The sequence below is a fragment of the Aquila chrysaetos genome, chromosome 10 (assembly GCF_900496995.4).
Source record: "Aquila chrysaetos chrysaetos chromosome 10, bAquChr1.4, whole genome shotgun sequence".
NCBI lineage: Eukaryota > Metazoa > Chordata > Aves > Accipitriformes > Accipitridae > Aquila > Aquila chrysaetos.
The window spans coordinates 17,605,639-17,619,365 of NC_044013.1; the positions used below are offsets into that span (position 1 = coordinate 17,605,639).

Here is a 13,727-nt window from a genome sequence, read left to right on the forward strand (position 1 = left end):
TACCCTGTCAGGGATGACATCTGGTCCAAATTTGTCAACAGCACTAGAAAATATTTTTTTCCCTCTGGAACCCCCGTAGTACAGAGTTGGAGAGTCTGTGAGCATGCACACGTGCACATTTATATCAATAATAGTTCTTGCATTGTCTAGCATTATAAACAGCGTGACTACAGATCAGTATCTATTTTGGAAACAGTAAGTTTTTATATGAATGGTCTAAATATTTTTTGAAACAGCCACGTGAGATCTAAATATATTGCCTGAAACTGGTAAAGATGGCCAAGTTTCTGAAGGAAGGATTATATTGCAAAAGCAAATTTAAAATCAACTGAAATCTACACTGTCTAAACTAAACAGTGCATTTATCAGACCAAGATTATAGTGGAATAAAACAATTCATGAATAAAAACCAACGTGGAATGAGATAAACACTAGATGATGAAGGGGAGCATACTTCTCCAGCACCTCGGTATATCAAAAAGACTATTACACTTTAATTGATATTTACTATATCAGGAACATATAATCTATGTAGGGTTTTTTTAATGGTAGAGTGGCAAAATTAAATAAAATGGCTGTCTTTTTGAGTATTTTTTTATTCTTTGTTGTTGAGAAGCAGAGAGTTTTAAAAGAAATGAAAAGTTAAATTTTCCATTAAGCAGTGTTAGAACTTTGTCTTCACAAATGACACTACTGTTTATCCTGCTGTATTTAAAGTGGCTTTAAAGAGTGTTTCAACACGTATGTGCAGAGGTGTTTCTCTGCCATTAGAACTGAAAGGGTAATAATTGTTGACAGTGCACATATCAGACAATGAAAATTTAGGCAAAACTCTTCCATTTTAGTACATAACATTTTACTCAGTCTGAGACTTTTCCTTAGATTCTTCCTTTATCAAGCTTGATTTGTCATTTCAAATGTAGAAAGAACATGAATGCACAGAGTTGGCAAAATTTAATGATTATGCATCTGATCTGAAAATAGATAACTAAAAAATAAAATAAATGCATTTTTTAATTTTCATAGCAGATTTTTTTTTCTATATTTATATGGCTAAGTTACAGCGGAGCACTCTGTCCTACAATATTTACTTCTAGATGAGGAAACATTAAAAAATCCTATCAATGCTTACTCAGATTACCAGCTGCAATGTATCTGCTTATGAATGTAGTGACCTCAGCTCTAAAGGCCATTGTGCTGCATGGTTAAGACCATTTCAGGAATTCAGAAATGCCATTTTGATTTACCCTTTGGTAAAACAACTGTACAGCATATCTTTCAAGGTATAGTCTCCAATATACCATATATCTGTTTTATACAGCCTTGGGTCAATCAATCCATACAAGTCCTTACTATCATTTCCTGCTGTTCTGAGCATTTCAGACAGAACTTAGGTGAACGTATTTCAAACTGGGAATTAAATATGAATTTAAGCAACGCAGCTGATTTACAAACTGCTTGTGAAAAGAGCAGCCTAAATGGAAAGATCAGTGATGACTTTCATGCCAGGTACCTTGTCACCATTTCTCACCAGCAAAGGCAGTAGCAAGCATTTACTCAGCGTGTTTTGGTTGTAGCATGCATTTAGTTTGACCAGCATTACTCTTCACTTAAAATGGCTATGCACAGAATTGCTCCCAGTACCAGCTTTGTATGATAAATTTCAAATGTCAATGCAAAAGATGAAGTGCATGATATGTTTTTCCCCATGCTGTGAGCCCAGGGAACTTAGAGTTGGTCCTCTCATTATTTAGACTAACGCTTCAGGAGCATTAAATATTTTACTTTGGGTTAATCACATTAGCAATAATGTAATGCATCTACAATGGCCTGGGCTTCTTTCCAAAGCTGTGCTGTTTATGTTAAAGGAAAATAAAGGAACAGACACCTAAAGTGATTCACAGAACAAACATTTTACTGCTTTAAAAATCATCGACATAATTCACTGGAGGGAACTGTTATTTCTGAGCCAAGAATTAACTAGCCTCATCTGTAGGAAACTGTCGAAATACATCTGAATGCGGTTTCTTTTCCTCATACAGATCTTTTGTAAAATCAGTTCTCATTTTTCCTGGCTGGCAAAGCTCATTAGTAGTCTAAGTAAGATGCCAACAAAATGGCCTAATTCCTGACTTTTTTTTTTTTTTTTTTGAAAGCTGTATTCATCTCCATAGAGTTCATAAAAGTAGCAATTAGGACATTTGTTATGTGCAAAAATGATACTTCTTTTAATGCAGTGGTGTTTCTATCTTTTTGCATTAATGGAAAATGCATTTTTAATAATGTTCCAGGGGTTTTTTTATTAATACAGTTTCAGAATTGTGTACAGAGCATTTGATCTATAGACTTCCTCACAGCATAGGGAGAGGTATGGTAATAATACTGAATTTCTTAAAGCATGTGGAGGCTCATGAATATTGTGGTTTGTGTGCTGCCTCTTATTGAAAGGATGATGCAGAGGTGCATTTGTGTGTCTATACCTCTCCATTTTGCAACATCTTAAGTAGAAGCAAAAAAGCACCTGCCATCACCAGTAGCTCCTTCTCTCTGCATGATCACTTGTCCTTAACACATGTAGGCTGGGATCAGTCCCAATAAGTGCTATTCAAAATACAAGACCATTTGGCTTAAAGTAAGGGAAATCACAACATACTTTTTTTTTTTTTTTTTTTTTTTTCCTCTCCCCAAAAACAGTAACAGGGTAAATAGTTTGGATGGGAGGCATCACAGTCACCTTGGGACGGCCTTGCCACTCTGTGCTGTGATCCAATAATATTCCAAAAGCTCGACTCTGTTGGGATTTACTGGTTTAGCACTCAAAAGAACAAACCTCATTACTACAAAAGAGGTACCAAATCCCATCTTTTCTCCTAAGTCAATGCTGCACCAATGCTATAATACGATAGGAAGGGATCCTCTTATTCTAGGAGTCCCACTTCTCATCTGAGACATAAAACTCAGGTGAAAACTAAATAGCAAAACGCAGCCTTACTGAGAAAGTGATAATTGCACTGTATATCTCGGCTACTATCACATACATTCCTCATGTCTAAACTTCTCTTGCAATTTTAGAAAATTTTTCAAGTCAGATGATTTTTCATGTGTTGTTATTTTTCAGTTTCTCTATTCCTGAGTGATGTGACCTTGTAACCACATTTTTCTCCAGGGGTATCTGCATCTCAATTGAGTCTGAACAGATTTTTTCCAATTTAGAACGAACCCAATTTTTAATAATTTTGTAACATTTTATTAAAGATTCTAGTGTTAGCATAAGGGTTTCATTTTAGAAGGCTTCTTGTAGCAATGGAGTTATCCAAATTTTAGATTTGCTGAGTGTTTTGTTTTTTTCTGTAGCTGAGATTAAAAATAAAAATTTAGGAGGATTACAGTCCTTTCAAGCTTTCCCATCCTTTGCCCGTAATTCTATGTCTGATTGCCTACCAGTAATCACATACCTGTTGAATAAGTGAAGAGCGTAACTGAGAAGGGCAGTGACTATTAACTGACTATGGCCATGTAACCTTATGACACTGCTCTGGACTTCCTGCTCTTCAAAACAAGAGGGAGCTTATAGAAAGAATTTAAATGCTTGAAAAGCAGGCAGTAAAGTGCTTACCTTGTTCTATAGATCTTGGGGGTTTTTTTATAAATAAGCTGCATGAAACAATCTATTTCTTTCACTGAGAAAGTAGCAAATGACGGCAATACCAGGAAGTGCCATTGAACCAGTCAATCTGTTAATGAAACCTATGTCGGATGAGCGATTGCAGTACAATGATCACTGGAAAATTAACATGACCACCACATCCCTGTACAGGTCAGGGATGCTGAGAAATGGCAAAAACATTAAGGAAACGCTTTTTGGGAACACTCGTGCTGGTCTAACTTTGCTCCTTTTGAAGCCGGTGACATTGACTTGAATAGGAGCAGTTAGGCCCATGCTGAGCGCCTTCTGGAAACCTCCCCTCACACTGCAATTCAGAGTCTATGCAAAAACCATGGGGGGCATTTTAGAAAAAGGAAGGATGAAGAAAAACTGCTCTTTTGGGGCAGGGTGAGGGGAATGGCTGACACACAAGCACAGGACATACAGTCCAGTCCTTACTAAGGAACGGGGAATAGAACAAAGCTTTGCTGAACTGCCAGAGGGATCTGAACATTGCCAGGTTCCTAGAAAAACAACTGCATTTGAGATACATGTTTTCCAGATAAGGATATAAAAAAGGGGGAAGAGTGGTAGAGTTTTCCACATACTTTAAAACAGAAAGTTTATTAATCTAAATTCGGACTACTAAAAATACCTTTTTATGAAAAGATTTTCTTCTCCCTAAAGCAGGAGTAGGAAAATAAAACATGCAAGTGAAACGTTACTCAGCAAAGCAGAGCTATAAACAGCTAAGCAGAAGGTGATAGCTGGATCACATAGCACAGTGCAGTGAAAGGTACATTTACAACATATTATTATAAGCATATATATAAATAGGAAAACTAAAAGTGAAGGGGGGGGGGAAAGTAAAGTGAGGGAGAGTTTCACAGAAGAGACATGAGTGCAGAAAAGAAGCAAATTAGTGCTGATCAGCTGATGTCCCAAGTGGATGATTAACGTTGCTGCCAAGGGTCCATGGGTTTCACTAGCTGTTTACGAACCACACATCAAAGATATTTAATTGGGCAACTCTTGTGAAGTCCAAGAAAACAGTTCTAGAGAAAGTACAGAAATCAAATTTCTCACGCACTCACTTAGTATCAGAGGCAGGAAGCAATTATGAGTTTGGATCCCTAAAGACTGCACGCATGTACATATATACACATGAATGTAAAATGGCCTTGCCCTACATTTTTCAGAATCAAGCTTTAAAGTGGGAATCACATGCAGCCCACTTCCTGAATACGAAAAATTCCTGAACTGACTTGCAGCAATGTGCTGCGAGTTAGATCTGCTTAGTTAGCTATAAGTAGTATGCCATTAGGGCAAAGTAAGTGTGCAGACTGGGTTTGGCAGAGCCAGCAGCTGCTATTTTTCCAACCTGCCATGGAATTCAATGTAATTCATGCAATTACTGCGTCTGTGGAATAAACACACAACTTGCATTTCCCATCCAGCTAGATTTGCTAATTTTCGGTGTAACAAGCCTGTGTGTCATAATGTAATGAACAATTTAACAAACACCTCTTACTCTAGACTAAGAATCTACTACAATGATCTTTCCTTAAACCTGAAAACAAGTCCCCGTTCTTACATTGTCACCACACGGAAGTTCACATCATTTTGGTTGCTGCCAACCTTCACACTGATTTAATCCAATTCTATTCACATGCACTGCTGCTACTACAAATGATGATTTCTAAAAATTCCGCAGAAGTTAAATGATGCTCATTTTAGTCAAATTTGGTTCATATTTTTAAGCAAGAGGCCTGATTCCTCACTACAGGTATATTTACATAGCACAATGACATTCATAACCTACTGCATGTGCCAGAAGCATTACAGGGACATAAATCACTGCTTCTCAGAACTCCTGAGCTGGAGTGCCACGCTATCATGATTGTAAGACATCTCATATTGCATTCTACCATACAGATGTACCTTGTTACTTCAAAGTGACCAAACTATTTTAGCCCCCCCAATATCAAGATAAAATAGGATTAACAGAACAGAGAATCAGATACCAGATACCTAAAGATCCAGTTCATCATTCTAGTTACTATCTGCATAAGTGCATGATGTAAATGTAAGCCATCATCTATTTTTAAATTTTAGCATTTTACTTCACACAGCTGCACAGCTATAGGAAAGCGATTGGTAAAATTTTATGCAGTGACATTATCCACAATTTCACAATCTTTTTGATACTTAAGATCACATCTAGAGACTATAACTTGTGAATCTCTTATAGAGCACTACAGTTCCTTCTTCAGACATTGGCTATTTGCATTTACACATTATCTTCATGCATCGCAGCCCTTCTTTACTTGGAAGGCATTTATACAGTTATATTAATTTAATTGCCCACTCTGCAACCAAATAATTGTCCATATGTCCACCAAAAATGGTCCATAGACCTTGACCGTAGGACTAATGTTTTGCAGTGGCATTTCCCAAAAAATTATCTCACCAGTTTTATGAAATTACAAGTTCAAAAGTCAAACTATGGCACACTTATCTCTTTCTCACATGATTCTACAGCTTTAAAATCATACTCTTTGCTCTATTTCAGTACATTGTGGATATAAGATAGAAAGCACTACCCACATGGCAAACAACTGTCATAACCATTTAGGAAGCATTGTTTACCTGATAATTTATTTTAATCCTTCTCAACATGAAATTAAACTGATTTGCTCTTTCTGCTGTGAGATCTAAGTGATTATTCTTGCCTTAAACTTAAAGTGTTTTCATTTATTAAAAAAATTAGCTTGAGCTGAACTTTGAGGATCTATACTCATGCCGTAATTCTCCATGGGATTTATGTCAATCAAAATACTGTACTGTAAAAAAACAGGTGGTTTTGACAGCATCAGTCCACAGCAATAGCAATATATAGCAGCAACATAGCAATCTAGAAGCAAAGGCAGATTTTAGGTGTCAGTTTGTTAGGAATACACATCACACTTACTGCCACATGGACAAGAATAATGGCCTGAGTAATCATTATTTATCCTGAAGGTTTTTTAATTTCAATTGTAATGATTTATTAGAGGTGGTGAAACAATCTTTTTTGGATTTTGCTCATGTTTCTAGTCTTTACAGTTAATAATTCTGTACTGAATGCAATATGCTGATGATGGATAGCTACAAGCTTCAGACTTATTCATGCAAAAATATTCAAGACTCCTGTTGCAAATGCTGTTTAATGGCCATCTATGAAAATTGGGTTATAAATCACTTACTCAGAAAACCCTTCTTGGTATGTGCAGCTTTTGAGATAAAAACTGAGGCTTAAAGACTGTTTTAGTTACAGCGAGACAGCCAGTGGAAGGCTGATGCAATTGCACTGAGAAGGGTGAGTTCTTCCTGTAAAACCTTTGACAAGCAAGAAACCAATATTGCTATTAATTATTTTACAGCAGCACTCCTAGCGCTCTAAACAAAACCATAGCTCTAAGCTGGATTTTGTACAAAGATAATGAAGGATGTGCACTTACAAGTTAAATACACAAAACATGAGCAATGGGGTGGAAAAAGTATTATTAACCCCATTTTATAGCATGGGGCCAGAAACAGAAAGAGATGCCAGACTTTTCACCTCTTGAATTGCCTTTGTTTCCCCACTGATCTAGAAAAAGAAGTAGAGGAGGCATGGCTAATTCTGACCCTTATCTGTAATATCATATTCTATCAAGTACACATTCACCATCGTACACTTAGATCAGGGAAGATTGTTACTCCCATTAGGAGATATTTCCCTTGTAAATTTTTGCAAGCCTGATGTTTTGTTTATTAAATCATTAGCTACATTAAATAATACACATATAAACAACCGTTTCTTGGGGCTTCATTGGTGCTTGAAGTTGAAAGATGTTTGGTACAAGAAGGCAGCATCAGCAGGACAGGTGCCATCAGGATGGTGCCACCACCCGTATCATTCTCAGGCCAGTATTTATGGCACTTCTGAGAGGTGTGGTGTGGAATCACCTCAGTTTGAGGCGACTGATGAAACCAGGCTTCCCAGTTCTTTACAAGACACTTGAATTGATAAGTCATTAAATAAAAAGGGGATGGAATCAACTATGTGCTCTCAGGACATGTTTTCAAATACAGTCCCAGCTGCTTCACCCGAAGCACAGCTAACCAGTGTGAGTATATGGTAGGTGCAAACTAGACTAGGTGGGACTGCGAGCGAGATTAAACTTGCATGAACCAGGCTCTGTTCTGCGAATACAGAAAGCCTATACGGGCCCAGAAGTAGAATTTCAGTAATCAGAATTCAGATTTCAGAGAAATATCTCTATTTACAGATTTCTTGGCACTTAAATTGCAGAAGGGCTGAGAATCGCGCTTTTAAGTATGTACACCAAAAGTTCTGCTCTGCATGCCTAGATCCTTATGAAGACATGAGTTTATATGTTTTTCTGTGGCTTCGCTGTAGAAAGCAAAGATTTTATCCTACAGTGTTGACTTTGTGGTGATTTGAAGTGAGGGTATTAAAAGTTTGCAATGCCTGAATAGTGATTTACTACTTGGTATTCCTATGGATTCATTTTGTATTTCTTACTACTGGTTCCCCTGACAATTTGGGAGTTATCTTTCCATCCATTTTCATTTCAAACCACATCAGAAAAGATGTTATCGACTGCTTTGTATTCAGTGACAAATTCCTCCCCTTATTACCAAATGCATTCTGACTGTTGCTAAAAAAATGATGCAGTTGATAGCACATGGGGATTTAAATACTATCAACTGTAAAGGGTACTCCTGCAGACTAATGCACAGTCCCTAGCAATGCCTGGGCCTAATTGTTAGAGACGAGCTGAAGTCACAAGCTTCACTTCCAGATTTTGAATATAGCAACTTTGAACAATCTCTGAATCCAGGTTTTGATATAGCCATTATTTAAAAACACACACACACAGGGCTCCAAAAAAAGACCCAAATTAAGAAGAATAACACAGAGCAGCTTTCAGGATTTTTAACTCCTTCATATCTAGCATATTTGAATCTAAAACATTTCTAAAGCCTATCTAAATACATAGAGTAAATAAACTCTGCTGCAATATAGATCTGATTAAAAAGTCATTGCATTTGTTTTTATGGAAGAGAAGTCATCTTAAGTGTTCTATGTATAGAATAAAAAAATGCAAAAATAGAAAGGCAGAAATAAAAGCATACAGTATTTAGAAGAGCCAAGTAGAAATGAACAAGGAATAGAGAGCAACCAGGAAAGTGGGACAGAGAAAGATGGAAAAGGGAGACTGCAAGAAGTAAAACAACATAACAGGAGAAAAGAGACAAAGTTGACAGCAAGAAGGGAGAAAAAATACTAAGAAAATATTTTTCTGACCATGCATTAAGTCTTCTCACAGAAATGGAAAACTGAGAAGGTTAAAAGGGGAAAGATGTTTATACAAACATTAACAACAGTATTTCTTAGAGGCCTTCATAGTAATCTATACAAATTTTAAGTTTGCAAATTCTAGAGGCAATAGCATTAGATCTAGCAGTTCTTTTGAGGAAGTCAAGGATGTAAACTTGAAGTGCATATCTGTGCTTAATTTCAGTTGTCTTGACTGTCTCATATAATTTGTTATGCTTTGTTTTTTCAACATTTGCAACTTAAAAATAGCATTCTAGTTCATGTCAATTGTATCAGAGTTAATTATAGCAGACCATGATTTTCAATGCTAGGTGCCTGATGTTAGGCTCCCAAGCGTATGTTTGGATATGAAATAATTAGCTTCAATTTCAGAAATGACTGAACAGAGTCTGCTTAGTGCATACTTAACAAAATTGCTAATGTTCAAATTATTACAAAAATGTATCGCTATTTTAATGCATTAAAAAACGCTCCCACAGAACGCAAAGAATGATCTGGTTCTTTTCCCAAGGGACTTTAAATCAATAGGTAAGATTGTGCTATCCACACTAATTTCCAGGAGCAAGATACTATTCCATGAGAAAAACAGCAATGGCATCTGACCCAGTGTTTTAAACAAGAACAGAGACTAGACCAAAGAAAAGCATCATCTGTGGCTCTATGGCATTCATGTGGCATAGAAACCTTCTTTTCTTTTTCAAAGTATGATTTCATTAGATATTTATTGCTGTTTTTTTCTGGCTTTAAATGTAATACTCCTGTTAAGATTTCATGTGAGTATCTTCATATGTGCCATATAATAACCTATTGTCTGCAGAATAAACAAGGCAAACCAACTAGCTATCTCTGTGACCATAAGGATTAGAAATTATACATGCAGAGAAGCTTAAGCACACCACAAATTCTACAAAACTCTGTAAATCCAGATTTTTTTCTACGCCAATGGATTCCCGTTGTCAGTGTGATTAGTTAGTAGTTATATCACTGTTGCTGAAATGATATCACAGCCAGAAACTCCAGCTCCTATTGGCCCCATTGCCTACCCTTTTTCACATTTGCTATTACAGTCCTTTTAGTCCCGGGTGAAGTATTTTCTGTTGTCTTAGCTCATTCTATAATAAACACATCACAACTCCAACACACGCAATCAGTCAGAACTGGCAGTTTCTCAACTCCAGTAAGTTCAGAACTGCATGAAGGCTAAATTACTTCTGTCCCAGGAGACTGATTCTTTGAGGTCAAGTCAACCTCATTAAGGGGAACCGAGTGTGGGGAAGTTTGTGCTGTAGCCTCGCCTTTCAGCTGCACCTATCATGCGTAAATGCTTTGAATTTTTTTACTTCCAGAACTGTACAGACCCTTAACTATTGTACTGCTGATGCTTTTCTGTGTTGGCCAAGTAGTGGTGTTGGTGAACTCGTCTAGCAAATAAGCGTAGTCTAATAAACAGGGCATGTAATTGCATTTAGGAGACTGGGATTGTCTTTCTGATTCTGACCTGTTTTAGGAGTTTGGGACCATCACACCTGCATTTGTGCCATTGTTTCAGCCTTCACATCCTGTATACTCTGCAGGGCTGTCTCACACTGTGTAGTTTTACAATGCTGAGCACAGATAAGGCCCTAGACACAACTGTTCTGTATATGACAATAACAAATCCAATGTCAGAAAGATGGTTAAACCTCTGTGGAATGTTTATTTTTCTTTTCCCATGTAAATGTTTCCATTTTAATGAAATGGTAAATACCTAACTTGCTGTACTCCAAAGTAATGAATAGGTTAGTACCATCAGAATCTTTTTCTAGCAATTTAAAGAACAACAGGAAAAAAAAAAAAAGAAAAAGAAACAGCTATTCATTCTGTCTCCTCGTCAAGTCCGCACCAGGATTGTTATTTTTAATAAAAAGATACAAATATTTATGCCTGAAGGACTCATATTTGTTGAAACTCAAGAGCTATGATAGGAAAAAAAAGTATTTTTTTCTCTTCCATTCAGTATTTACATATAAAAAGCATCTACTCTGCATATAGTTCCTGTCATTGTCTCTGACTGAATAAAAGTATATGCATAATACTTACAGGAAAGAATGCTTAATTATTATTAAGCATTAAATATTATTTTTAAAACTATTCTGATGCGTTATTACCAAAAGCAAAAATATACTCAAGAAGGAAGACTGTCAGAAAAACAGTAAAGTGGCCTTAAATGAATATCTAGTGAAAGAGTACATTTTCTTTGCATCAATAAATTCTGTATTAGCTCGGTGGACCTGATGCTATATGGGAGCTTGTGAGGCATTCAGAGGCTGTTGGTCACCCTAGCTGTGGGCTTCAGATTCTAGTGATAAGAAGGTTCATTTTTCATCATCCCTCACTGCTCTCCTTCCTTTCTTGGTGTGAACATGAGCACAAGCCTCTGTCATTCAACTCATAACATTTCTGTTGCATTTCTCCTCAGAACTGAGCATCAGCTCTATTCAGAATGTCAATTCTTCCACCACACCACTTTTAACAGCCAATCTTATTTTTTTCCTGTCCATATTAGTAAAACACCACCCAGGTTCTCATCATCTTGCACATCACCCACTGCAGTTTCCTCTCCCCTCCAGTTTGCTTCCCCGTACCTTGTACGCCAAGTAAAGCCCTTTCCAAATGCCACAAGCTACCCTTAATGCAGCACAGTCAAGAAATGCCAGAGCCCTGCAGTCCTATCCTCCACATACCTCTCTAACTCCAGTTCCTCCTCAACACCTCTCTTCTGCCAGTAATTAAGAATTTCGTAGCAAAGGTTAATGACTTGATTGTCTCTCCCCAGATATGGATCAGAGCCAGGGTAAAGATCTAATCTCAGGTGTTATGAGTGGCAGTTCAAAAAAAATCTCAAGTTTCCTAAAAACTTAAGAACTTCCTTGATTAAAAAAATGATCTCAATGTTTTGTCAGCTCCTCTCTGCATTTCTCACCTAGTAGGAAATGAGTGGCACAAGAGAAACATTTCTACCCTCAAAGCCCTCTAATATACATCAGATCATTACCATATGTCTTTGGTTTTGTTTTTTTTAACAGAGTTGGCATAGATCCAGATGAAGATCTGAAAACAGAAGCTGCAAGCCAGGTATGTCAGGATTTTAGACATACATGCTGAATTAAAAACTGTTCAATTGTTGGCAGATCATATTTGTCAAAAATAGAGTTATAGCTGAAAATGTTTAAAACAGGCGGGTTGAAAATAAAAAGGAGCTGCAAAGTACCTTTATTGTATAAGGTACAAAGAGAGCAGATTTTTTTTTCAACGCGCATGCACTCATGAAAATTTTGTAACTAAAAATGTTAGAGTTTTGAAGTAAATTATAAATAAATGCAAAGATATCTTGAGAGGTCTAATAAACAAAATAATAGAAGTATTGCCTTGATATATCCAAATATTTATCACCTTCCAAACGCTGCATTTATGGAAATGAGACATCTCAGAACAATGTTTAATCCCCTGGAATAAAAAGGGGGAATGTGTAGTGTTCAGTTCTAGTAGTTTCTGAAAATATTTTTCACTTATTTTTCACATGGAAACCTAAGTACATTATTAACTTGAAAACTTTAAACTAAAGCAGGCTATTTAACAAGCTGCAGCTGTTCATCTGTCACCCTCCCTTTTTTGTCATACATGTATGGCATTGTTTCAAATGCCGCACTGCCTGGAACAAAAGTAGAAATCTATAGAGAGTCAATACGCAGACGTAACACGTTTCAGCACGGTGAGTGGAACAGCAGTACGACTAGGGAGAAGCCATGCTACAAGTTGATAAGTGGCCAAAGTAAAAAAGTGCCTAACACTGTGCTCCTGTTTCTAGGTAATACCATCCCATGCAGTCTTTCGGACTGCATAACTGGAACTGAAATTGAAATAACCCAACAGTGATATAAAATGTAGAAAATAAGTTAGGGCAAGACATGAATAAGATACTGTATTCACTTGAAAATACATTCAAGTTACATCAAAATTCTGCCTAAATGATATCTTACATACTGAGTATTCTTAACATTTACACATTTGCACATATTTGAAGGCATTTAGGGTCTCACCTTCCATTGAATTTGAATTGAATTCACGTGCCTAAGTATCCTAATGTTTCTTTGGAAAAAAGGAAGAATAATATTATTCATATCTGACCATATCCTTAATTTTACAACTCAGTTGCTATTAAAAGGTCTAGCATAACAGTCCATTGCACCATGCCAAGATACTGATTTATTCTGAGGGGACTAATTGCTAATATCACTCTCCTAAGCATCTTGGTAGGAATTCCTGCAATGCCTCTACACAAATTCTGACCAAGGCCAGGACGCAGAACCTTAATCTTAATCTATTCTTTTTTGGATTTTAAAGATACATAATTTCAGAAATCTTCTACTTTGCAGAATTCATTAATTATCAAAGATCAGAGAACACTGAATGCAGTATAAAATTGACTGAATGCACATTTTGTGAGAACCTGATTTCTTCAGAAATCTATAGGCATCTAATTTCCTCCTTTTATTAAAAATGAAAATAATCATGTTTATGAATAACAATAACACATCCAATGGCCCAGCTGTGCCCTGTGAATTAACACCTATCTCTGTTAACAAAACTCAGCAATACAACACAGCAGGTGTAAATAAATATAACACCTTTCATGCCCTACCATGTCCAAGT

At 36.6% G+C, this 13,727-nt stretch overlaps 1 protein-coding gene across 1 annotated transcript in view; it reads left to right on the forward strand.

Moving 5' to 3' along the window:
• The window catches only part of SLC9A9 (solute carrier family 9 member A9), a 222,127-nt gene that overhangs the window by 144,021 nt on the left and 64,379 nt on the right, over window positions 1-13,727 (forward strand). The window contains exon 13 of the mRNA XM_030028894.2: window positions 12,101-12,149. Coding sequence (XP_029884754.1) covers window positions 12,101-12,149 — 49 coding nt within the window. The remainder of the gene's footprint in view (window positions 1-12,100; window positions 12,150-13,727) is intronic.